The 27,850-nt window shown below is 36.0% G+C and overlaps 3 protein-coding genes across 7 annotated transcripts; all 3 read left to right on the forward strand.

The window, feature by feature from the left end:
* Positions 1-3,891: 3,891 nt before the first annotated feature.
* LOC126800174 (uncharacterized) lies at positions 3,892-9,898 on the forward strand. 5 transcript variants are annotated; one of them, XM_050527472.1, is made up of 12 exons: positions 3,892-4,572; positions 4,694-4,784; positions 5,260-5,398; positions 5,551-5,681; positions 5,860-5,968; positions 6,109-6,148; positions 6,861-6,950; positions 7,080-7,179; positions 7,292-7,422; positions 7,507-7,609; positions 8,018-8,724; positions 9,388-9,898. In XM_050527472.1, the coding sequence occupies exons 2-12, from the start codon at positions 4,716-4,718 to the stop codon at positions 9,638-9,640; spliced, it is 1,872 nt and encodes a 623-aa protein (XP_050383429.1). In that variant the 5' UTR covers positions 3,892-4,572; positions 4,694-4,715; the 3' UTR covers positions 9,641-9,898. The 5 variants fall into 5 exon arrangements, with proteins under 5 accessions (XP_050383429.1, XP_050383434.1, XP_050383431.1 ...); XM_050527474.1 differs by having other exon boundaries at positions 3,893-4,572; positions 5,167-5,398; XM_050527476.1 differs by lacking the exon at positions 4,694-4,784 and having other exon boundaries at positions 3,893-4,278; positions 4,505-4,572; positions 5,167-5,398.
* Positions 9,899-11,492: 1,594 nt separating this feature from the next.
* LOC126796912 (iron-sulfur cluster co-chaperone protein HscB homolog) lies at positions 11,493-15,106 on the forward strand. Its single transcript, XM_050523625.1, is given in 8 exon segments — positions 11,493-11,498; positions 12,390-12,595; positions 12,818-12,848; positions 12,850-12,915; positions 13,027-13,116; positions 13,610-13,675; positions 14,299-14,367; positions 14,692-15,106. Coding segments are annotated over 8 exon segments (660 nt in total). The 3' UTR covers positions 14,818-15,106.
* Positions 15,107-17,885: 2,779 nt separating this feature from the next.
* On the forward strand, positions 17,886-21,211 carry LOC126800167 (G-type lectin S-receptor-like serine/threonine-protein kinase At1g11410). Its single transcript, XM_050527449.1, has 7 exons — positions 17,886-19,177; positions 19,279-19,404; positions 19,613-19,755; positions 19,938-20,148; positions 20,235-20,469; positions 20,566-20,716; positions 20,806-21,211. Exons 1-7 carry the CDS (start codon positions 17,920-17,922, stop codon positions 21,100-21,102), a joined length of 2,421 nt encoding a protein of 806 aa, XP_050383406.1. The 5' UTR covers positions 17,886-17,919; the 3' UTR covers positions 21,103-21,211.
* Positions 21,212-27,850: the final 6,639 nt, after the last annotated feature.

Here is a 27,850-nt window from a genome sequence, read left to right on the forward strand (position 1 = left end):
TGTAAGGAACCTTGGGAGGAGAATTATAAAGTGTAACTCTATGATCTTCATGTTTAGTTTTCGGGTTTTTATGTTCTTGTTCTTGGATGATTTATGTTTAGGTTTTGTTAAAGTTATTTTTATTCTTGTCTATGAGATATTTGTAACTTTTGAATGACATGATGAATTAAGGTTTTCGATTTTAATTCAATTATTTTAGGTTTTATGCCATGAGTTTCTGTTTATTTATGTTCTTAATTCATTTTCGGTGTGTTCTTATATTGCATGTGTGATTAAGACAAGTAGTTGATGTCGCATATGTTAATCATTCAAAGTTAAAAACAATTTTGATACAAGTAGTTGATTAATTGTTTGTCCCATTTGTTCATCCACCGATTATGATCTTAAGTTCGACATTGGATAGGTGCTTTAAACATGTTGATTTCTCTTTGTGATACGTAATTGCATGATGAATTGGTATGTTAGATTTCGTAGAAGACAAGTAGTTGAACTCGATAATATCCATGTATTAAGAACCAAGTAGGAACTTGATGCATGATCGAATTTAAGATGAACTATGATACTTATGGCATGAACATGATTGAGAGTAGATTTCGTTACCTTTGTTCTTCTGTTATTGTTTGGTGATTGCTTATGTGTTGGTTGGTTGATCACATGTATATATATTAGTTTAGGATTTATTTTTATGTTCTTGATCTGATCCTATATCAAATCTTTAAACTCTTATGAATTCGTTGTTAAATGTTTGTGATTCTTTACCTTGGTTGGATCCCCGGTTTGTGAACGATACCCTCTTGCTTTATACTACTAACGATGCTTATAAGGTTAATATTGATCTCGAGTAATCGAAATGATCAGTGGGCAAGCCACACGCGCCGGTTGGAGCGGCGCGTGAACTCCACACGCAACTGCCGGAGGTGGCGCGTGAACAGTATTTTTCAAACAGTAAATTTTTGTAAAAAGTACGTATAGTAATTTTAAAAGTAAATTACGTACATTAAATGTAACAGTAATTTATGTACAATAAATATAAAAGTAATTTATGTACAGTAAATGTATAAATAATTTATGTACAATAATTATAAAAGTAATTTTTCTGAAAAGGTAAATCAGTGATTAGTATTTACTAAATAGTAATACGTAAACAGTACGTACATGAAAAGTAATACGTAAACAGTACATATATGAACAGTAATACGTAAACAGTAATTGCGTAAACACCGTAAATTGCTTATCAGTAACAGTAGAACTGATTCGACATTTGAGGTTTTACGTAATGTTTCTAATCACTTCTTATCCAATCTAGGTGATCGGCTAAACAAGTGAAGGGTTTGCTTTCGATATTGTGGAAATTACGCTCAGGAAAATATGATGAGTAAATCACTATGACGAGTCTACCCTTGTCGGTGATTCATAATTACGTCTTATTTTAAAAGATCGAAATATGATATGTATATGATATAGTATGTTGTGTATGTGTATAAATGGTAAAATGGATATATATATATATATATATATATATATATATATATATATATATGGGTTGCTATATTATATACTGTCATATTCTTATTCAAATGAGTTTATTTATAGTTTATTTATAAACCTGATATTTGTTCTATTTAAGCATGAATCGCTTGTTTTTTGTGCAATAACATGTGAGAAATGTATTATACATGGTTTTAACTTGAGTTATGTTAAAACGTTTTTTTGTCTTCGGACGTGTTGGCATGTTGAAACCTAGCCTTGGCCGGGCGACAGTTACGATTCAGTTAAAGCTCTAGTCTATCTGCCAGTGTACTGTATGAGGGGTAACATATGGGTTACCAGCTTATGAGTACCCATATTTTTGAGATATTGGGTAACAGATGGGTTGCCAAATGTCCGGCAGTGTACTGCATGAGGGGTAACAGATGAGTACCCGTATTATAAATGTAATTGGGTAAACATGTGGGTTGCCCGATTTCTCATGAGCAATTATATTTTCAGATATTATTGGACAATCAGATGGGCCGTCTTGTGACTCATGAGTACATTTATAATCGAATGTTTTCAGTATTTACTCTTGTATTACTATGCATGTTATATTGTTGTTTTACTCATACGAGCTGCAAAGCTTACCGGATTTGTGTTTGTAATCCCGGTGCACCTATTCGATGGTGTATGAAATAGTTTCGCAGGTGTGGATTAGCAGAATTGATGGACTACTCTGAAGACTTTGAAGTTTCTTTATTTTATTTTGTGGTGAGGATTGAGAGGATTTTACATTTCCATTTGATATAATGCTTGAATTATAGTATTCAAGTCAACTGAGTCATGCTGGGGACTCAGATACATTGTTATGATAAGATGATTTCAATATATTTGGGATTGTTTTAGAGTTTTCATGGTTTCGAATTCGAATTTTTATCATTCGAAATTCGGGATTGTAACATCAATCTTGTTTTGTTTTTCCACAATTTCTCTTAGAAGAAAAAGAGGTAAATAGTACAGAAATTCCGAGGCTAGTAACGTATTATACAAATCCCGAGTTCAAAGGGAAGACTTGCAGCAACAGTACTAGAGTTAACATGTGCGAAAGAGAGAGTAAGAAGTTATCTTGGGGGTTTTTTTAATGTCTTTTAGCGGGTTCTAATGGGCTGTTTTGGACAACTGATTTTCGCCTATTTGATATTTTGATTACATTTGAGATTTTTGGCTATTTTCACAAAGTAGGAAGAATCGTCTATGTCGGTATTTGTAAATCAATTGTTAACTTTACTCTATGTGATTAGCTCAAAATGAACTAGCTAGATTATGAATGACATTTGAATGGAAAGTTAGGGAAGTGTAGTTTCCAGGTCATTCAATGATTTGTCCATACCTACTTCCTACCTACTTCCTACCTACTTCCCAGAGGAAGTAAGTTGTTTTAGCAATTAAACAAAAATCATGATGCGCGTGAATTTGATTTTCAGTGCGAACTAATTTTTTTAGTACTTTATGTATGTTGCCTCTATCGTATTGATGTAAGATGAGATTTGATGTATGAATATGTAATCTTAATTATATGATTTGAGTTTTGATTTTATTTAGAATAGTTATATTTTTGTTTTAGGATTCTTTTATTCAAGGTCATTTGATTCATTTTTAAATTGGATTCATAAGATTTTGTGTGTTGATTAGGTTTGTGATTTTGTTAGGTATGGATAAGCACCATCAAACTATGTATTTGAGACATCTTTCATATCAATAACAACATTATTATTAGAGAATAATTTATCTATTATTTTTACAACTTTGCTGTAATGAATAGCGAATTCTATTTTATCTCACATGACTTTCGATATTTGACACAACTTCTTACTATCGTGTCTACGCTTCTCACATCAAGTATAGAGGAACTAGTAATAATATAAGTTTGATATATATATTATTTACTCACATCATTGACATTATAAAAGAAAATTGTTTTTACATTAGAGTATAATATATCGCTAATGACATCAATTATTATTATTATTATTATTATTATTATTATTACATTAGTGTTGACAACTAATTTTGATTTCATTAGCTTTAAACATATTTTTTCGTGAGGCTAATTTTGTAGCGGATGTTATTGCTAGTATTAACCACTCTAGCAAAACCCCTTTGTATTGGAATGGTTTCTTGTGAGGCTTCTAAGCCTTATTCTTTGATATTGCAAATTTTGATTGTCTTAAAAAACTTTGTTAGATATTTTTGCCTTTTTTTTCTTCAAAAAAGCAAATTATTTACAATATATTCTGTATACTTATAATAATTTAATTTGCAATGATGCAAAAATGCACACCACTACTATCAATCCATTACATCATATTCAACATGTTGAATTATTTACTTCTCTCGCAGAAACTTCCTCATCTATTTACAAAAAGCCAGAAACACGGGCGGCTGATACCGCTTAAAGCCCTTAAACACCCTCAACCGCGCGTGAAGGCGCGAATATAGCCGCCGTGCGCGACCGCTGCACCGCGCCACACGTCACCTAATTCCTGAACGTACCCCAACTCATAATCAGAATCACACGTGTCCCCGTCCCACACTTCAAGTTTAGTTGGTCTTACCAGTTTTTCCTCCGACCCAGACCCACCTCATTAGCTGAGTACAGTTAGCCGGTGCTGTCCAAAAGCCTTGTCCCACCCACCATAACTGTGCACCACCCTTGTCATAAAGCCAGTTTAACTAGAAGTCTCAGAAACAACAACTAGCTGTGGGCAAGTGTTACTGTTTCACTTTATAATCTGTTAGAAAAAAGTTAGTTTTATTGGTTGGGTTTTCTTTTCTTTATTATATGGTCTGTATGTTTGAGTGGAGAAGATTTGGAATCCGTTTGCCCAATAAAGGGCGGGGTGTATTGTTGTTGGGGTTATCACATCAGGTGGGCTTGTCCCTAGTTTCAGTGGAAAGAATCATTATTTTTTGTTGAGATCTGCACCTGGGTGGTGGATATTACAGTACACAACTTCTGGGTTTTGTTCAGAATCCATAATTGGAAAGAAGGAAACTGGAACTGGGCAGTGGACTTCTGGGGCTGAGGAGAGCTTTTATGTGAGTTTGGATTCTTGAACTATCTCAATGAATTTCGTTATGTTATTATGTATGATGTTGATTTATTTTGTGATGATGGTCATGCATGTATGCTGGATTCTGTTTTTTCATGTTGCATCAGCTGCTTTAAACTGGATCAGTTTATGGTTTCTGGTATTGGAGTTGATGTTTACATTCAGCTTCTATGCTTACATTCGGATTCTATTGGCTCAGTATGTTTTTGACTTGAATGATTATCTTTTGTTCATGAGCATTGAGGTTTTGTTGAACTTTTCACTACCCATATGCTTAGAAGTCGATATTTGGGTGCTGGTCGTGTTGAAAAGTCTATGTTTATCAGTGGAGAGGTTTTCAATGTTAACTCCTTGTAGTTATGTTGAATATTTTAGAGCTTCTATAGCTTTTTTGCCTAATACAGTATATTTAAACATTTGGTGTGTCATCACTTGCTGGTGTAATCCCAATATGTCATTTGTTATCATCAATAAGGGTTCTTTATACAAATTCTTTTGACATATATGATTTAAGACTTTTAGAGGGTCTCGCCGGGGTACAGGATCTGACTCTTCTTTGTAAATATCATTTTGGGTTCAGGGGATGAAACTGTAATCTATTAGTAATACCTGGATTAGATAACCCTCACGCCTTTCTGAGAGGATTCTTTGTTGTTTGGTTGGAAATGCAAAGATGGAGAAAAAGAGAAAGATCACTCAATACAGGGAGAGGCTGGACAAGACACTGACATCTCCTAATCTTACAAATAAGGATGCTTTAAAACTCCTTGTCAAAGATCAGCTCCTCCATTCTTCAGAAAATGGAATTCAAGGTGGCTAGTTCTTCTGAATTTCTTATTTTCAATTCTTCAACACCCACCCACAGTATACAGATTTTCTTGAAGTTATAAGCTAATAAAGCATCCTGGTTTCATCTGGTGCATTTGGTATGCACGTTATAAGTTTATTGTTCTGGGTTCTGCAGGTTGTAATCCACATGTTATAGATGAAAGGACCTCTGAGGTGTCAAATTTGCTTGACATGTTGAGGAGTGCTTCACTCGGTGATGACGAGGGATTGAAAACTAGTGAGCCTTCATCACAACCTGAATGGAAAGTATGCTATCAATCTGCATTATATTTCTCCAACTCTGGTTATTTAAAGAATTGTTCACTTTGTTATAAAGTATATCGGCTCTTGTCTTTCTCTTCTCTATATATCTAGGAAGTTTATATACGTAAATTGTCGTTCTCTTCTCTTGGTTCATCATCAATAAACATTCTTCTTTTTACAGTTAAAACAGGATAATGAGGAGTTCAGGGTTATGTATCGTGAGGGGATCCAAGGCAGTCCGTTTCATACATTACTTGTTGAAGGTTACGTAGATGGGCCAGTAGATGTCTGTAAGTTGAGCTAAAATATTGGTCACTTTTATGCCTCATGCTAAAAGGATGAACTTCAGATCAGCTACCTTATAGAGACAGTTGAACCAATATCTCTACTTTAATAATTTTTTTTCACAAAACTCTAAAATTCCTTGCAGGTTTATGCATCTCGTGTGAGGCAGAACTTTACTATAAATGGTAGGTCATTTAAACATTGCATTGTACACCAGTTTTTTTTATAAATAATATATGTAATGACACATGGTATATCCTCTTTGTGGGTCATTCTAAATGTTCTCCATCAAACTACTATTTATTGCTTCTTTTTATCCAAACAAAATGGGAAAATTTGACAATATGTTAAACATACGACATATATAAACTTGCCAAACTTTGGACTCAACTAATCAAATGAGAAGCTATATTGCTCCAATGAGGCCCTTAGAACCTCAAAAAAGAAATTATATGAACTCCAATATGTATATCTTTGTATTTTTATTGAAATGAGGCCCTTAATACCTTAACAAAATTTTTCCTAGTTACTACATGAGTGGTTGTTGTGGTAACATAAGTCTTCAAATTGATACATATTACATGAACTAGGATATGTCTGAGAGATGTTTACATGCCATGCTGACCTGAGGGCTTCATTAAGGAGTTTGAAGACTCATAAAACAACAATTCGGTACTGCAGTATGTGTATATTTATTCTGGCATCGTGCATTATATGCTCTATTTCTATGCCTAGGTAGTGGACTACATAGACGCACATACACACACGTGTGCAACCACATACAAACAGACTATGTATATAGAATATTTAATTTATTGAAAAAACAACTTCAAGAACTTCTAATATGCTCTGTAGGGATATCGTCGTTTGGACATAATTAGTTTTATCCTTCTCCAGGTGGCCTCAGTCTAAAATTCCAACTTTCAAAATTCTTTCTGGGAAGTGTTTGCAGAGGGTTGGGATTGGTGAACAGATATCTGTTGTGAGGTTTGTCCAACTCCAACTCTAAACTCTATCATTTCCAAAAAGATTTATCAGATTTTCATCAATTATCTAAATCCAGATTTTTTTTTTATTTCCAATGCTGACTTTTGTATATATTTATGGAAAAGAAAGGATGAAGATTCCGTGGCCACTTTCAGCTAGGGAGGCTGTTGTGCACTATTTTGTTTTCGAGTATTATGAAGATGACCTGATTGTTGTTCTCTTGAACACGGTAGTGATTTTAAATATGTTGCTGATGTTATTCCCTTTTCGCTCATCATTTGTCTGAAATTCCAAAGAAGGAAACCTGAATGAAGTGATTTTATTGTTACTTTGTGTTTCAGATCTCTGATTTTGAAGGCATTGAAGGTGACCTCAAAAATGAGGCAACTGATATAGCGAAAGATGTGGTTAGGATAGATGTAGTAGGTGGCTTTGCTTTGCAGAAGGTTACTGATGATAGAAGTTACTTTCGGTATGTTATGCTTACTTGAATATTGTATTTGTTTACTATGCTATTGGAATGTAATTAAAGGTTTTGAATTGTCAAATTTTGTAGGACGATAGCAAATATGGATATAAAGATGGACTTAATGCCACCATCCCTTATAAATTTTGTCTCAAGGCAGCTTATTGGCAATGGTTTCAGACTGTATCAAAAGGTGGTATGTTCACTGTATATATATTCAAAGGAGCTTCTAATGAGTTTCTGAACTAACACCACAGCTCAATCTGTTTTCTGCCAAAAGGTTATCTATTCATATGTAGCTATCAGCAGGGAACTTAAGAAGTGTTGAAACTCTGGCATACTGTCACAGTTAACGCTTTAGATGTTAGAAATGATGAGCAAAATAGAAGAAGGTGCAAATTTGTAAAACAAAGGAAGCTGAACCTTAAGAAGTTACAGAAATTTACTTGGTCCTTATTTCCTAGATCAAAAGAGGAAGGGGGATGGGTTCAAATCAAAATGACACCTTGGCCAGTAACTGCATGCGAACATCTTTTCCTTGATTTCATGATCTGACGTTCTGTTTTATCTTCTAATCCTTGTTGCTGTTACAAACTTTCAGGTAGTCTCTTCTAAGCTTAACCGTGATGAAGATTACAGCAAGGCTTTGGGAGGCCCACTATATTCCCGAATACGTGAAGCTCTTTCTTCACTTAATAAATCAAACAGGCCTCTGGGGGGAGAAAAGCTGTATTTGGATGCATCCAATCTCTCTGAAAAACATCCAACTACAGATAAAATAAATGATATGAAGTTGGTGAATACGGATGGAGAAGTCCAAAATGAACACCTTGCAAGTAAAGCTACCCCAGATGATACACATGTTACTGGCGGAAACACTTGTTGTGAGATTGAGGAGATAGAGAGTGAAGAAAGCAAGACTGAAGAGATGGAAAGCGAAAAAAGCAAGATCGAGGAGGTACAGGGCAAAGAAAGCACGCAGCTTCAGGATCAAACACCCAACAGAGTTCCAGAAAGGGAACATATAAATGGCATTAGAAATGTTCTTATTAGTTCTGAGGTGGAACATGCTATAGGAACAATAGATAAGGTCATTTTGAGGGTTCAGCAATACAGGCTCAATGCTGAAATGCCGTCCTCTGCTTTCAACAATGGAGTCTCACAAAAGGAAAATGATGGAGGTAACCTGAAGTCCTTAAAAAATGAAGTCCGTTTAAGTGAACTTTTTTCTGCTGTACCTAAAACAGAAGACACTGAAGTGGCACCGGCAACACCTTTAAGGAGTAGCACTATTATTCAAAACATAAGGTACTACTCGTAAACATGTTCCTGCATGTTGTCGATTTTTGGTTGGGTTAGTTGATGTCACATCTTTATTACCTCCTTTTTGTCCGTGTTCTTACTGACTTTATTTCTTTCAATATCTCAAAACACAAAAAAAATCTTTATTTTTGGACGAATCAGAAAATCATTTGAATGTTACATATACTACTTTACATGGGGTCTGAAATCCATAGTTGAGACTTGAGACCATGAAGGTGGAAACAAGTATAATAATTGCAGTCTTTCAAATTTTGGTCCACTCGAACATCAAGCCTGACTGCAGAAAATCAATTTCTACCTTTCTTTGATCCTTTATTCTTAATGTAATGCGAAATCATGTCATTCCGTGGTCAATTGATCGGAAAAAGAATGGAAAACAAGTTGTTAAATTATAGTATTCCTTTTAACACAATTTGGTCTCTTCAATTAGTCTTCAGATAAACAAAGATAAGGGACTTAAGTCAATGTACCATAAAAATCTTTAACTAACTCCATATTATCTAAAAGCCAAAGGGTTCCCTTGCTATTCTGTTGTCAGCCTGTCTTCCTTGATAATTTAGGAATTCGTTTCAAGTTCATCTAGTGCATATGGAATGTTACCCATACTTATGAGCCATTCAAACTCTTACTATTATTCTCATGTTGCAGTTATGCAGGCTCAAATTATTTCGCAAAGGAAGTTGACCATAACAGAATAGTACCTACTTCCCCGTTGTGTTCCTCCAAAGATGGGACTGCAAAAATACCTGCAGTGGATAACATCATGCATAGTACCGACCAAGTTAGCTGCAAAGAAAGTGAGACTCATCAAAGCAGTCCCAAGAAAAGGATGAAGTCGAGGTGGCAAAGAAGGCGTGGGTTCTGTTGCTTCAGCATCAATTCAGGACAGATGGATTCTTAACTCTTAAGAGGTGATTAAGTTAAAAGTTGCAAGACTGAAACTTTGTAAGTTACTACACTGTTCTACATTCTAAGCCTAATTGATTGCTTGAGGATTGAGGATTGAATTGTATCATTTCATGATTGATGTGGCTTGTAAGTTTGTAACTGTTTAATTATACAAGCAAGTAATTAGGGGGATGATAATGATGTACCTGTAATAAATAAAAGCCAATTGCATAATAAGTAATAATGGAAAATTAATTAATAGGTGCAGATATATTGTATGTTTTCTCTTGGGACATGTTGGTCGATTATGTGTTAAATACAGTGTTTGATGTACTGGTTGTCATGTTCTTAGTCTTTCTCCTGCTTCAAATCTTCCTTACAGGTTCTAAACATTGAATTCGATTTATAACGGACAAATTAATCAGGTCATATGTGAGGAAAGACTTTCGTGGCCACCACAAAATGATCTGAAAATTATTAGTTCCCTGAAAACTTCTCATCCCATTGGGTTTCTGCAACACAAGAGAATTCGCTGCCTGGTTCACTCATAGATCGAGCTGCATGTTTCGCGATAGTTTGCAAAGAACAGTGGCAGTGTTCTGACTTCTCCATGCAGTATCATCAGTTGTGCTGATTCACAAACTACTAAAATTATTTATCCACTTTATTGGAACTAAATTCCAGAGATCGATCCTAACTTCTCTGCTCTACATATCATCTTTCCACGGCTAATTAAATATGAGGTCAATCATGCACATGAGTACCCATGAACATTGGGGGCTCCGAACGGAACAAGTCCTCACCGTGATTCAAAAAAAAAAAGGGTCGATCATGGGCAATCTCCTTTATCAATTAAAGGGTTTATGTAATATATCAATTTGGCAACTATTATCACTATTTTAATGTTTTTTTTTCGATTAAAGAAAACAAAGTTACAAACTTCCGGCCGTGTTTGGTAAATTTTTTGCCTCCGGTAATTATAAGTAAAGCCCACATAAGTGTTTGGTAAATCAGTTTTGCACCCGCTGCTTCCAAAAGTCAAAGGCTCGTAAGCTCAACCAAGGTTCAAAATATCGGTATCGGGAGATATATCGTTTTTTTGAAAAATGGAGATATCGGATATATCGGAGATATATCGGGGATATTGGAAAAAAAATATCGTTCCTCTTCTGAAATTATTTATTTATTTATTATTGATTTACATACAAACAAATACAATTATTAATTTTATCTAGTACCAGAAAGAGACTTTAGGTACTTGAAAAGATGCATGTTGGTCAACAAAACTACAATACTCTGCCCAAGACATACGCGCCATATACTACGAATTGTAATGGTTAACATGATAGTCATGTATCTCTTTTGAGCTACCTACAGTTTCTTCGAGAATGAGATAGTAAGAATGAACTAAACTCGATAATTGATCATAAACGTCTCCAAACTGACCATAATTGTAAATATGATGACCATGATAGTTGACTTCATGTGATTCGTTTGACATCTCACTGTGCTCTGTGCCTAAACTGATAGAATCAAAACTTAAGGCAACTGAACTAACATCAGATGAAATACTTTGATCATTAATGGTTCCTCTTGTCCTCCTCCCGCACCTATTTTGCTGTTGCGCACCATGACCGCCTACTTTAGATCCATGATTCTCATCTTGGGTAGTATGATCAAAATTACTTTCCAAGTAAACTGCTCAAATCCTCCACCTACATAAGATTGTCTGTATTCAAATGTTGTATCTCCACCACCTTGTTGACTTCCACCACTACCATCACCATTACCACCACCACCACCACCACTATCAAATTTCAGTATTATCATCCTTCCATGATGGGTTCACGAGTTACTAACAATCTATGAAGGTATGAGGAAACTTATAGGAGACAAAGACTACAATGTGACTCATGTTTTCTTACTTTCCCCAATAGTGCTCGAGAAGAACACTCTTTATCTAGATATCATTTGAGAGGACGTCAAGAAGATAAAATGATAAAGAATTAAAAATTACTACTATTTCTATATCACTCGAGGAGAACACTAGTTACTGAAATGACTCGAAAACTCACTCTTCATCTGGAATTCTGGGTATTCTCTTATGACCTTCATGAGACTACGTTGTGACCCTTTATTTTGGATTCCCTCAAGGTCAAGAAGAACAATGGTCATTGATATAGCTTGACTTTTAAGAGTTAAGATTTAAACTTTCACTCCTCATATCAATATCTTTTATGAAAAATTAAAAATTAGTCGATTGAATGAATACTCTTATAGTCTTATTTTTTATATCTCTCGAGGCTCGAAGTGATTAATTAATCAAAAACTCCATGTCAAGGAGAGCCCGAGACATCCTCAAGTTGAGTTAAATTTTTTTAAGTGAAAATTTTCATATATTTCTCTAAAATATCGAAGATATATCGGATATATCGTAAATATCGGAAAAATATCAGAGATATTTTATGTTATCGGAGAAATATCACAGATATAGGAAAAAAACAAGATATTTACCCCTAAAATATATCATTTTTTTTTAAAAAAGAGATATCGGAAAATATATAGGAAATATCGGGGAGATTTTGTTCCTTGAACTCAACAAGCAGAAGTAAGGGTAGGGCAGTATTTAGAAGCAGAATCCGTGGGAGACGCGGAGTAAAACATAGTTGGAAAGAAAAGAGATAAATTTACCCTGGTATCCTTCTTTGAGAGCAAATATTTCCAGAATTGCCATTGTAGCTTAAACCCTGCTTGAAAGTTAGAAGGCACCGTCCTCTCCAAGTTCACCGGATGTGGAAGAAGAACCTCCAGACTCCTCTCTCCTCTCTCCTCTCTCCGCCTCCTCCTCCTCCCAACCCAACTCCGCCCACTGCTGGAACTGCACCGCCGCCGCTTCTACGACGCCGTTTCTACTCTGCCCTTCCTGTCGCTGCATCCAGACCGTCGATTACTTCCAGATTTTCCGACTGTAAGTCACTCAAGCTTCGAGATTTTGATGCTTAATTTATCATATTGTAGTTTATATATGTTTATTTTGTGCTACATAATGGAAAGTTTGAACCTTGGATAGTAAGTAGTGGTTCTTAGAAAACAAAGGTTATGCCTTTGGTGGTTGTGATTGTAAAAAGAGTGAACATTTGAAGCTCATGTGCCTTTTTCTTTTTCTTTTTTGGTTGAAAAAAAAATGCAGGGAGAGGAAGTATGATAGTGTGGAGGGAACATTTAGAGGGGAAGTATAAGGAGTGGCAGAAGAAGTTGCACCCTGATCTTGTTCATTCGAAGTCGGAGGTTTCTTCATGAGACTTCTTCATACTTTTGAATGTATTGGGGGGAATTAAGTGAATATGTCAGCTATCTAGGAGGTGAATTTTATTGGCTTGTTGTTTATTGTGTTGACAGAAGGAGAGAGAGTACGCTGCGGAGCAGTCTGCTCGGGTGATTGATGCATACCGGACTCTTAGCAACCCCTTGGCGAGGGCAATTTATATTGTGAGTGATCAATTGAACATCCTGATGATTCTTTCCTTAATGTAATGCATTCCTCTATAATAGACATGTTAGCTCTAGGATGGTATAATGCAGAAAGTTTCAAAATATTTATAAAAACTGCAATGATTCGAGCCTACTCTACTGATATCCACAGAACTTTGAAATTTTTATCAATATGTTGAAAATTCCCAAAGGACACCGATGGTGTGAGTCTGTCCGGCTTTTATAAAATGTAATATATTGCCCTCATCTTAAAACATTTTCATCACCAGAGGTCATTTGTTTCTTTTGCTTCCTTGCAAATGATGAACCCTGTTTTTGAGTAGTCATTTTGGTACAGTAAATACTAAATTACTGAGATCTAATTATTGTTAGCACTTCCATGAAGGATATCATGTGCATAATTTTTTTGTTCCTTACTAATGATGCTTGATGTCTTCCATTCATGATTTCCACAAGTTTATGTAATTGAACTGAACTATATCTTTTTCAGCTGAAGCTTGAAGGTGTAGACATTGATGAAGAGGAGACACTTACAGACTTGGATTTATTAAGTGAGGTAATTTGCAAACCTGAATTTGCTGTATCAGTACAAATCTAGTCCTTTGGAGTTAGTATTATATCTGCTTGATACTGAAGCCTAAGAGTAACAGTGAATTACAAATGGGAACATGATTTCACATTTTTCAAATCTACACATGCTCCATGTGTCTGGTTATTTCTCCATGTACAGTTTTTTATTTTTTTACTTTTAATTCAACATGTTTGAGATCAATAGCATTTCTCAGGGACTCGTCTGGTTCTGTAAAATCAATTGCGGTGGAAGTATTTGGCATACATTCACTAAGTTTGTAAAATCCAAGATGGTTGGAGCATGGTATTTTTTAGGACACAAATTGGGATTTTGCAAGTGAAGTAGTGATAATATCGCAATTGAGATGATTTCTGTGGAGATGGTGTCTTTATTTATATATTTAGGAATCTTTTTGTTCTTTAAACTTAATTCAGGACATAATTTTATGATATTGGAGAAAGCATAGTTCCTGTAGATGTTTGGAGTGGTGGGCTGCTTTTATCCTGTTTTTTGGATTTGATGGAACTCACTGATACTCTAGTTTTCTGATATATTGATCCCCAGTAAGAGTTCAGATATCTGTTTCTTCTGATTTTAAAATGTTTCAGATTATGGAAATAAGGGAAGCTGTTGAAGAGGCTTCTGACGCACAGGCGTTAAATCAAATTCAGACTCAGGTGTGACCAAGTCTTTATTAATAATTGCAGTCAGTACAAGAGTATAAAATTCTGTTAGCTTACACATATGTGGCTGGCACACTCAATTGTAGAGCAATTTCATGAAAGAACTACGGATTACCACTCACCAGATTACTTTAGATTCTTGATTCAAAGGGCGTTTGATATAGTAAGAGTTCTGTGTTTACTTCTTTTTGGGATGGAAGAGCTGGCTAGCTGGTTTGTGTCGCCTGCTCAGTCAATTGCATATGTATAACGAGGAGTTTAACACACTTTTGTTATCTTTATTTAAATCCAAACTTACCTGTGTTCTTTCTCATGCAGATGCAAGAAAAACTGAAGGAGTGGTCTAATAATTTTTCCAAGACATTTGAGAGCCGGAACTTTGAAGAAGCCGTAAAAGCTATTCGGCATATGACTTACTATGAGCGTGTAATGAAGAAATTGTAAAGAGACGGTAATGCAGGTAGTACTATACTCTTCAACGAAATCGTCATTATAGACTATAGAGAGAATGGTTATACGAGCAACCATAAAGGTCAAATTGTGCCAACAGTTCTATATGAAGAGATATGCATTCTGGAAACTTTTTATTTTATTTTATTTTATCTTGTTATGTTATTATCCTGTAATCTTATGTAATAGATCAGATATGCCTAGAAATTTTGTGTTAGTGCAGGATCCCTTATCTTTAACTTATTGACAGACGAGTATTACTTTCAGGGTTGGGCATGTGAAACTCATATGGTTGTTATAGAAAGAGCATATAAATTCATGACTGGAACTACAAGCTAGAATGGAAACAGGTGAGTGGTTTCTATCTCAGGAACAAAGTGTTGCACATTGATTTTTTCCTGTTTCATCTGCATGAATGGTGGTGTAATCCGAGATTATTTTCTCTGTTTAAAGCCATGATTTGATTCAAGACCTAGTTGCGGTTGCTCAGCATCCTTCTGATACCTAATACATATTAGAGGAGCTGGCATCTTAATGTGATGGTTCAGACTAGAGATGAATTGTTGATGAAACAGTTTTATCTAGCAGGGACCCATGTAAGCCTAGGAGCTGATGACTGAATAAGAGACGAGGTAATCTCGTATGTTTACAAAATAATACTCGAACTGGTAGGACTTTTGTATCACTATTGATCCAGTCACCAGAGTGTAGAAAATGTTTATGGGATCAACTTTTTCCCAATAATGAAGACTAGGTCCAGCAGACCTTAATGGACAATGACCCCTGCTATGTGTTTATATACTAGTAAATGTAGTTATATATTGTATGCAACTTAGATATAGACTTGACAAGATGGGCGTGGGAGCTGAAAAGACATTAGATCTTAACGGTTGTGCCAAATTTGTTGAGATGTTGAATGAGAGATTTGGACAAGAGGGGAGTAAGGTGGGAACGGATTGCTTCATACGTTCATGATAGAAACTGAGGGGTTTTTTTATGAGAAAGGAAACTGAGTTTTTTACTTGGTCTGAAATGTGGAAAATGAGTTTCTTCAACTCAAAACTTTCTCCGGCAAATAGAAAAGGCAATGGCAATAAAGGATCACCACATAATAATCATATAATCTTGTAGGCTCGTTGTATACGTATCTTTATACTACTGGATGTACTAATTTAATTTCTCTTAATTATTTGGTCATTGATTTGAATTACAAGTATAGAGGGGATATTGTATAGTTGTCCGTTCAAACTTTGAGAAAAATGACAGGTCCTCTCTTTGATCAACAAACTAGAGAGTAGAAAGTAGAAACCATGGTCTGAAAAATCAAAAATATCCCTGATATTTAGGCCATATTTTTTGTTTTTTTTCACTAGGCGATATATCTTTAACCACCCAATAACTTTTCGTCCGATATATTCGATATTTCACGATATTTTTCAAAATTTTGCAAAATCACCGATATCTCATGATATTTCACGTGCCACTTCATCATTTCCCTTCAGATTTGAAAATTCAACTCAAAAAACCAATTACCCTTATTCGAACTTGGTCACCTAATTTCAAAACCCAATATGTTTGCCACTGGACTAACCACATATCTTGTCATATATGGCAACTTTAATTACTATAACATCTTCCACAAATCTAAAACCCAATTACTTCTATTTTTTACTTGCCTTTCTATTTAGTATTTACCAATGAATTCAAATTTTGTAAACCTTTAAATATTTTGTTTATATAATTAGACAAAATTTAATATTTACATCTCCCATTAATTACATTTCTATTCACTTTACATCATATTAGATAATGCATTAGATGTCTAAACTAATATTTTGAGAATACTTAATGATTTAGATTTTGTTTTTTCACCTTGAGTAATACACTCAATATAGATTAATAGTTATACCAGGCTATTTTATTGAATATGATAAATAATTGAGTAAATAAACATCTTTTCAAGTTTCATTTAAACTTTTTATGTTTATCTTCAAATTTCCGTAACTTTTTATATTAATCGATATTTTCATTGAAATTTCTATTTTTCAGACCGTCAATATTTCTATGATTGTCGATATTTTAGTCATCGGTAGAAACGAATTGAATAATCACTGTACAACAAATTTCAAAATTGTGTCGTCAATGTTCTACTCTGTTTGTTTGGTAATGCGATTAAGATGGTCAGTAGTTATATTTTAGTCTTTCATCTGACTTGTAAAGAATTATGTGATGTCTTATCAAATAAATAAAAAACCAAGAAAGTAATGTACTCATGCAGTGCATGCATGGTGTTACGGGCCACCGAAACATGTAATCATTGTAGTAGTTCATTTTTATTTATAACTCTATATTCGTGGCAGTGTAGGATATAAGGATAACATATCATATTTTAACACACGAGTGATCAGCAGCCTTTTCCGAAGTCAATTAGCAGGTTAGCCATGAGTCCATGACTATCTTAGTCCTTATTTTGATTTTTTTTATATAAACTAGACGATTAGAGTTGTAGCCGAGTCTCTTTCTAGTTTTCATCATACAATTTAAGCCTATTAGCCAATACTTAGGATATGATCAGAGAAGCGATCTTCCAAGCTTATATATCAAGTTCTTGGACATGAAGTTGCTAGCTAGTAGGCCAGTAGGCCAGTAGGCATAACACTTGTCTTGCTTTGTCTTATATGAAGACCGAAACCTAAAACTTGTGTTAGAGGGAGTCTTGTTTTTGTGATTCAAATAACAAAATGACATACTATTCATATCGATGATTAGTCTCGATTTCTTATTTTCAAAAATGAGACTTATATACTAGACTAATTAGTACATTTGCTAAATATCAAAAGAGAAAATATGTAAGTTATCAATCTTAAAACTATGTTTCGAATCCTGCACAATGTGGAATGGTCTAGCTAAATAGACCTAAAAGCTATAGCTTCAGGTTACCATCGAAGACAAGTTCTAACTTCTAAGGCATCTTATTCACCCTGTTTGAAAACCGAGAGAATCCCACCGACTAAAATACGAACAAGAGAGAAGCAATTGGTCATATGTATCCACAGACAGTTTCACACGCATTGTGGAATTGCAAATGCCCCGAAGATGCTCTTGAAGTCTTTGCGTCTCCTCCTCCTCCTCTTCCAAGTTTGCACTTGCAGAGACACCTTGAGATCGAACCAAGAAAAGCTCAAGGATGAAGATGGTGGGCTTCTGGTGTCTAAAGAAAGCAACTTTGAGTTGGGTTTCTTCAGCCCTGGAAATTCAAGCAACCGATACGTGGGCATATGGTACTCTCAATCTAGAGTGTCTGAGAAAACAGTGGTGTGGATTGCAAACAGAGACAACCCCATCAATGATACCTCTGGAGTTTTCACTATAAACAGGTACGGAGAGCTAGTGCTTTATGCTTATAACACGGAGACCAGTCCTATATGGTCTGCAAATGTGTCTCATCCAGTTGAAAACAGCAGTACCTTATCTGCATATGTTCAGCTTTTGGATACTGGTAACTTAGTTATGTTTCGGAATGATAAAGATGTAATCTTTGTATGGCAAAGTTTTGATTATCCTACAGATACTCTAGTCCCTGGTATGAAAGTTGGGATGAATTGGAAAACTGGGGTAGAATGGGTTTTAACATCTTGGAAATCACAAGATGACCCTGGGACTGGGGACTTTACCTTTAGGCTTCATAGTTGGAACATCAATGCCATATCCCAATATTTTATTTATAAGAATTTATCCAAGTATTGGCGAAGTGATCCAGAGCCATGGCCTAATGTGGTAAGAAATGCAGAGGAAATGTCTTATATACTAGGTTATAACACCAATGAACTTACAATTATGAAGTTGAAGTTTTCTGGATTACATCAGCACTTAGTATGGGATGCTGGTGAGCATCAATGGAAGGAGCTGTGGTCGTCACCGAAATACCAGTGTGACTGGTATGGACATTGTGGTGCTAACAGCAAATGTAGCACCGACAGCGGTAATCTGTTTGAGTGTGAGTGTTTACCGGGGTATGAACCAAAATCTATAAGTGGTTGGAATAGGAGGGATGGGTCAGATGGATGTGTGAGTAAACGGATGGGGTTGTCAAAGTGTGGGAATGGAGAAGGGTTTGTGAAGGTGGCAAAGGTGAAAGATCCAGACCCATCGAAAGGAGCATTGTTGAAAACAAGTATGAGTACCAAAGAGTGTGAGCAGGAGTGCTTAAAAAATTGCTCTTGTAGGGGATATTTGAGCAAAAAGATTGATGGGGTTCGTGATTGCTTGACATGGTATGATGACTTGATGGACATTTTGGTTTACACAGAAGCCGGACGAGATTTATATGTTCGTGTGGATAAAATTCAGTTAGGTACTATATTTCTTGCCAACAGAAATTTTATTGTGTTCTTTACTGCTTTTGTTCATGTAAGTTCCCTGTGTTCTGCTGATCTTGCTCACTCTTACATGTAGCTGAGAATGAACAAGGATTCTTCAGAAGAGGCATGCTTGTTATTCCAGTACTGTTTTCTCTACTGGCCCTCATACTAATCAATGCACTTGCATGTTGGTTGCTTAAGAGAAGGGGGAAGATAAAAGGTATTAAAAGCACTCGTCCGCTCTGAATTGATAAACACTCACATATGATAACACCTTTCTGGTGTGTAAATCATATCAAAGCACTTCACTTGAACATCTTCAATTTTCATAATCAGTGAATCAATGCATTCAAAACGGAGAGCTTATATGGTATAGAAATAAGTTAATTGTTCTTCTATTTATGTACTAATGTATTTATGATGGCCAGACTTTATGGAGGTGGATGAACTTGAGGAAAGCAAGAGACATCCGGAATTGCAATTTTTTGATCTGAACACACTAATAGCTGCCACAGATAATTTCTCTTATGTTAATAAACTTGGCGAAGGTGGTTTTGGTTGTGTTTATAAGGTGAGTCCGAATCTAGATGTCCTAAATAGCATATGGTTCAATTTCAAAAAAAAAAAAAACACAAGAATGTTCTGCTTTTTGAGGATCTGATGGTTTTCCTTATGATCCTACTATGAGGAATTGATATTTTTCAAAAGTAATGACTGTGAAAGTTTAATATTAGTGATGACCTGTAATTTCAGGCTGAGCTACCAAATGAACAGAAGGTTGCTGTAAAAAGGCTGTCTAGCAGCTCAGGACAAGGGGTTGATGAATTCAAAAATGAAGTTGAACTGATAGCAGGACTTCAACACAGGAATCTTGTGAAGCTTTTAGGTTGTTGTATAAAGGGAGGAGAAAGGATACTGGTCCTGGAATACATGCCAAATAAAAGCTTGGACTCCTTTCTTTTTGGTATGTCTAAAGGAAATTTTCATTTGTGCTTGAAGATTAATCAACATGTACGCATACATTTACACAGTTCAATTCTCTTGATATAGATAAGACAAGGTCTTTCTTAAATTGGGAACAGCGTTTTGACATCATCAACGGAGTTGCTCGTGGGCTTTTGTATCTTCACCAGGACTCCAGATTAAGGATTATTCACAGGGATCTAAAAACCAGCAATATTCTTCTAGATGCTGAGATGACCCCGAAGATTTCAGACTTTGGCATGGCAAGAATCTTCGATGGGGACAAACTTCAGGATAAGACAAAAAAAGTTGTTGGAACATAGTGAGAAGCCTGCTTACACTTGCACATTCGTAGTATAAACCACGAAAGTCACATTCTTCATCACTGGCTGTAACGTTTTCTATTGTTAATATGCAGTGGCTACATGTCACCAGAGTATGCAGTGTATGGGAGATTCTCCACGAAATCAGATGTGTTTGGTTTTGGGATTATACTATTGGAGATTGTTAGTGGCAAGAGAAACAATGGTTCTTATGAGGATGATTATTCCATGAACCTGATAGGACATGTAAGTACCAACATTGTGCGTCTGATCTAAGTTATTTTACTTTCTTTTTCGCACCCTTTCTAATAAAATGTTTGAACTTTGAACTATAGGTTTGGCATCTGTGGAAAGAAGGAGCAGCCTTAGAAATAGTTGATTCGTCATTACAATCATATCAACCTGATGAAGTCTTGATATGCATTCAAGTTGCACTGTTGTGCGTGCAAGAAAATCCAAAAGACCGGCCAGCTATGTCATCGGTCGTGTTCATGTTGACTGGTGAGACATCTCTTCCATCTCCTGACCAGCCTGCATTTGTCTTTGCCAAAAATTCAAGCATTCTTGCTGATCCAAAAGAACTGTATTCTATTAATGACTTGACAATAACAATTATGGAAGCTCGAGGATGAGGTATACCCTTTTGTTTATCCCTAATTTATACTAGCTTCTTTAAACTGTGTTACACAGACAACAAGCATTAAACCAGGAAAGTAATTAAAAGAAGCTGGTGCACAGTTCGAATCTAATAAAAAGAAATCATTGTAGTGATTGTGAAATGCTTATTTTAAGCCTTTGATTATAGAAACTTGCAGTTGGTCTAAGTTTGGCTTGACAAGTATTGATTCAGATTCTTACAATTCTACACATGTTACAGATTAGAATACAACCGGAGTGAGAGAATACTGTAATTTAATCAAAGAGGGAACAGTTGCCTAATTACATGTCCATAAAATTTCTTGTGTACTTGTCAAGAGAGATAACTCATCTCATATATATATATATATATTGTAACGACTCTAAAATTTCGAACAGACACTCAAAATTTCAAAGTCGAGAAAACACCGAAATAATCTCAACGAATCGAAATCGTTTTAAATGCACAGCGGATCATTACTGAGTTCACATTACAACTCAGACAACCAATTATTACAAACCAAATTTATAATTCAACATTACATAAAATAGAAATGTAATAATTCTCACAATCTCTCACAAAACTCACAAATAAATCCTCACGAGTTCTCGCACACAAATCCGCACTAGAAACCTCACCACAAGCAGGATAATGAACAACTTTGAGTCTCCGGAGTCGCCTCTCAACCTCCACTAATCAACACCTGCGGAATTATCTCCTACACCATCGAATTGGTGCACCAGGATTGTAAACACAAACCCGGTAAGCTTATAGCTCGTATGAGTAAAATGAAAATATAACTCGCATATCAATATATACGAAAATCCACAAATCGACAAATATAAATGCACTCATGAGTCAATGAACGGCCCATCTGGTTGTCCCAAAAATATATGAAATGAAGGTGCTCATGAGAAATCGGGCAACCCTTATGGTTACCCAAATACATTTATAATATGGGTACTAATGAACGATGGTACACATCTGTTACCCCTCACGTAGTACACCACTGATATTGGGCAACCACCTGCTACCCAACATCAAAACAATATGAGTACTCATGAGCCGATAACCACTTGCTACCCAAGCTCATGGCACTCTCAAATATCAACTCCTTAGTAGTCAGGCAAATGACTGATATCATGGTCTTGTACTCCTGTTTCAGCCCTCGTAGATACTTCTGAGCTAAAGAGGTCGCACCCATAGGCCTGACATACCGATACAGCTTCGAAAAACGAGCATCATACTCTCTAACTGTCATGTCTCCCTGTACCAGCGCAAGAAACTCAAGTTCTAAGTTCTCCTGTACTAAGGCTGGAAAATACTTCTCTCGAAAAAGGGTAGTGAAACCTCCCCATGTGAATGTAGATGCATCCACTGTCTGTCTCATGCTCTTCCACCAGTCTAGAGCATCATCTTTTAGAAAGAATGTAGCTATCTTTCTCTTCTCAATTTCTGTGCACTCTATCATCTCAAAATAAGTCTCCATACCCTCGATCCAATGGTCAGTTACCATATGATCTAGTCCTCCATGAAAGGTCGGCGCTGACAGTGCACTGATCTCCTTTCCTCCCCTCTCCTCCCTCCGGCCTCACGCCGCCCCCTACCCCCTCCACGCACCCACACGCGCCGCCTAAGGCGGCGGTACCCTCTCCTTCCTCCTTCCCCCAATCTCCACCAAAATCACTCCATTTCAATCCCAAATTCACAACAACTATCAACCCAACCAATTAAAATCAAATTCTCACCTAAATCAACGTCTTGGAAGCACCGGAGTTCGTCGGATCGATCGTGCTAGAGTCGAGGTGAGGAGCGGCACATCGTTGAGTTTCCCCTCCGATCGTAGGCGGTACTGCCAATGGTCTAAATATCGTTTTCGGCATCGTATCGGTCGAGAGGTAAAACGATATATCGGGGGATATATCGGTTTTATCGGGGATATATCGTTTTATCGGATTTGCTTATTTTCAATAAAATTTATAAAATTATACTTCAATATGTACCAAATAAACTAAAAAACGGTACTAAGTAAACTAAAGAAAATAAATACTTGATTTAATGACAATTAAAGTACACGAACGACATCTAATAATAAAAATAAGTATTTAAGAATGATTATTTAGACTTGAAATTCATCATATATATTTAAAATTTATATAAATTAAAAATATATATGAAAAAATGAAAGAAAAAAAATCAAAGTTTGACCGATATTTGACCGTTGACCATCATTTTTGCGTTGACCGATAAATTTGGACCGATATGCTCTTATCGTATCGGATTCGAAATATCAGCGATATATCGCTGATATCACCGATATATCGCTGATATCACTGATATATCGCTGATATCACCGATATTTCGAACAGAGGGTACTGCGGTTGAAGAGCGGCAGAGATGCACTTGCCTTGAACCCTAGCTCAATCGGTGGAAGCTTGAGCGGCGGCAGTTCGTCGCAGCAGATGCAGGAGCTCGGCGTAGCTTCCCGACGATGAAGGAGGTCGCGTCTTGCCTAGGAGAGGGATGGGTCGAGCTCGCGGTGGCTTAGAGAGTGGCGCTGTGAGCCACGGAGGCCGGAGCTGCAAGATCGTGGCGAAGATTTTGAGAGAGGGGGAGAGAGGGCTCGGGGAGGGTGAGAGAGAAGGAGGGAGGCGCGGGGGTGAGTGAAGGAGTGGGTTTCCGAAAATGGAAACCCTATTTCACAAAGTTTCCTTTTATACCCCCCCTCTAAAATCGGAAACTAACTTCCGTATTAATAACTTTTACGTACGACGTCCGATTCGAACGCGGGATGTGTCCTCGAACTCGTATCAACGAGCTCTACAACTTTCGTGAAGGAAGTTTTCGCAACCGAGCGACGGAATAAAAGTCAATATATACGTTGCGGAAACATAACGTTTTTTTATTAAACGTTCCGATAACGTTTCTGTTTTTGTTTCGTAAAGTCGCAAACCACTAAATTCATTTTAATTGAATTTTACAACTTTATAGAATTCAAATCTAAACCAAATATTGTTCAGAAAATTAGGGTTATTACATATATATATATATTGATAAAAAGAGGTCAAAAACTTTATTGAGAAGCAAAAAGATTACATAATAAAATTGTCAGCTGCTATAGCAGCCAAAGCAAACGAAGGAACAGAAAAAAAAAATGTCTCTGCAGATAGAGATTTCGAATAAGCAGCCAGAGAATGAGCTGCCCCATTAGCACTACGCTGGAGCAACAACCTTATATCCTCCCCAACATCGGGCAATTTGAAGCCTTGTTGCTATTGAGTTGGTTAACCACAACTTGGGCATCCATCTCAACAATAACAGGCATAAGGTCATGAGCAATCACCATAGAAATAGCATGTTGACAGGGAAGTACCCCAGCATGCTCAGCCGAGTACAAGTTCGCAAGAGGTCTTCCACCACCACCAAGAAAACTCCCAAAGGAGTCCCTGATATTAGCTCCACTCTAATTCCGAGTCAAATCATCAATTATCCCACAATCATGGACGGCAATATCAGTTGATTTCTCTCTTAGATTTGCAGATGAACTCATTGAGCATGAACATATCGTCAATTTTTCGTTATAAGCAGATATATAGGTCTTAAATTGATCTTTCGAGGTGATTGTGTAACATATTCAATTAAAAAAATAGAAGCTCATCAACTGAATCCAGCTTCATGATCTTTTTATCCTCATGATAACGAAAAAGATTATTCTGATGAGCAACGTGGTCGAAACTTAATCGGTACACGGGGCATCGTGACCGTTGAAACTGCTGCGTGGACAAAAGCAGTGATTGTTGTTTTACTTTTTGGTAAACCCCAGTCGACGGCGTTAACAAGAGAAAAGGAGAAACGCGATGGTATCTCTTCTGGGAATCTGGTGTTTGAAATCTGAATTGAAGAGAAGTGGGTTAGGTGAGATTTATCCTTTCGCAGCCGGATCCAGATTAAACGCAATGAGTTGAACTCGGTGAAGGTGACTTTCGCGACTGTGATCTGGGTTTAGAACTTAAAATCCAATCGATTTGCAAGCAGATTGAAGTCGCACTCCCAGAAGCAAGCAAGTGTTACGTTGATTTAACTAATAATCGATATCGGTAGCATGTCTATTTGTTGTGAGTTGGGTTTTCCACCTATTCCCAATATTGGAAAATATTGAAAGTTGTATCAAATCTTGGTTGAAATTCAACACAGAACGCATTTGTTTCATATTTTGATTTTTCAGAACTGGCTTGCTTAGCCTAGCTATGGAGAAACCGATCCAAGGCGAAGCATCGAGACGTACCTGCATTTCCACAACAAGAATTCGAAGTAGACCAATGTCGTTGGAATCTCAACGTTCAGGGATATGGTGATAACAAGGAGACCGCCGATACAAAAAGGCATACTGCAAACACAATACTAGGGATATGGTGAAGGTATGGGCTGAGAAAGAAAAGAGGAGTCTGAACCAATGTTTTAAAAAATGAAGACGTACCTAATGCGTTTTCTTAAAAGCCTTGATTGAGTCTTAGAACTTGAGGCGCATAAGACGTAAGTTTTATGTTATAAAAAATTAGTAGTTAAATGTGTAAATATATAATTATACACATACAAAAATAATAAATATACATAAGAACTTACAAATTTATTGCATTTAGATATAATGAAATTCATAATCCAAACGTTTTAGATAGTTTTCATCAAATTAAACACATTATATAAATAAATATAAAAAGATATTTAAAAAAATTATTTTCTAATGCGTAAAAGGCGTAAAAACGTAACATAAGGCCTAAAAGACGAGTCTCGGTGTCCAGATCGAAAAACAGAGGCGTTATGTAAGTAGTTTTAAGCTTTTTAAGCCTCAGACGAGCCTTGAGGCGAGTTTTTTAAAACATTGATCTGGACAGGTAAGCGAATAATTTCTTAATAAATCATATATGATGTTATACACAATAGGTTGTCAGTCCCAGTAATTGATGATAATATGGGTTGGTTAAAGTATACCATGTACAGGTTGGTGAAAAATGGAATCAAATGCCAAACTGCAGTTGATATAAAAGATCATGTCCTGGTCATGGAATTCATAGGCATATTTTACTTACTTCATGAGCAAGTGTTGTTTCGGTGCAGCAGCATGTGCTACTCGAGTCAATTGTCAACCACTCCACCTTTGTCTTGTAATTAACCTCTTCCTTTCTTGTACTTCTTTCTTTTTTGAGACAGTAAAGATCGATAAGAGTGATCTTGATTGCTGTGTTCTATTGCAGGGAACGTAGGTTGGCCAGCACCTCATCTCAAGGATGCTGCACTGTCATTAGAAGCTACGAAAAGGATGTAGTGAGGTGTGTTTTTAATTTTGAAAACTTATTACCCTTATCTTATGAACAATAATCTCATGAAATATTGTATCATTGTTTATCACACATACAGTATAAGCTCATGCTCTGTCAAAAACCAATCAACAATTGTATTTCCCTTATCATGGTCTTTGTTTGGAGCACCCTGGCAGTCTGGCACTGCCTCACTGAATTCAATTCATACAAAAGAATATATATACATCAATAATCTTGATGTTCATGGTGTCATAAATATGTATACATGTGTGTGTGCAGATTAGATGAGCCTGGTGATCATGTGCAGAGTGGCAGAGGAAGCATAAACAATTGGGGCAGCAGAGAACTGGTAGTGCCAATGAATCATGAACCACATTTTTCGGTCCATTTCTATTTTATGTTATTGAGTAATTTGACTTGTTGTAAAGTTTGTGAGTTTCAATTAATATCTGTTGGAGCAGGTCATAAAAATTTAGAATGGATTTTCGTCGTAAGCGTGTTAGAGAGGAACAAGAGGAGGAAGAAAATATAGAGAAAATGAAAGGATTTCTGGTTACACATTTTAAATTTAGTTGGTCGTGAGTTGGAGATGAGGCCAATAGAAATCAATAAAGATGAGGTTAAATTCTGACTACGGATATATTTGCTGACTATTGAAGGTATCAAGAACAAACAGAGTTGGCAAATGTGTCATAGCTTTACTATGGATGTTAAATTCTATCTATGAATTCAATCATTGAGTTTTTCAAATTTATGGTGTTTTTAATGCCTTTTTTCCTTCATAATTTTTTTTTCATTTTAATGGGAGTTTAGAAAGTAAGTGAGATACAACATTTTCTTGATTCACGGTCTATTTGGTAAAAAACATTAATTACTAGAGCAAAGTAGAAAAAACAAAAAAAATCCTTGTCAAAAGAAAATATATGTTACAAAATCATATGATTAAATTCCTTTCTTTAAAAAAAACCCAAACAAGTCATTTTATATATTTACAAACTAAATATACTGCCGAAATAAAATTGAAAAATCAACCGTAGGATGTCATTGTCATAGTGTATTATAGCTGTGGTAGAAAATTCACCAATTTCGCTAACGTTTGGGTATCGATCTACACGATTAACTCTTTATTTATCAAATCTTCATAATGGCGGATGTGCTACCTAAATAAAATTATCCGCAAAATTTAACATGTGTAAATAGAGCGCTTCATTGAGAGCGCATAGTAATTTTCGCGGAAATTTTCGAGCATTTGAGTTATTTTTAAAGAGTTTTACAGTTGCAAAATCAATTGAAATGTCAAACAGAAATGAGGTGTACAAATGGGTGGTTAGAGACGCGCAAAATGTTTTTTTTACTTTTATCTATTTTTAAATGGTCTGAAATCTTCTAAAAATCATAAAAAATAGCTCAAATGCTCGAAAAATT

The sequence above is a fragment of the Argentina anserina genome, chromosome 6 (assembly GCF_933775445.1).
Source record: "Argentina anserina chromosome 6, drPotAnse1.1, whole genome shotgun sequence".
Lineage (NCBI taxonomy): Eukaryota > Viridiplantae > Streptophyta > Magnoliopsida > Rosales > Rosaceae > Argentina > Argentina anserina.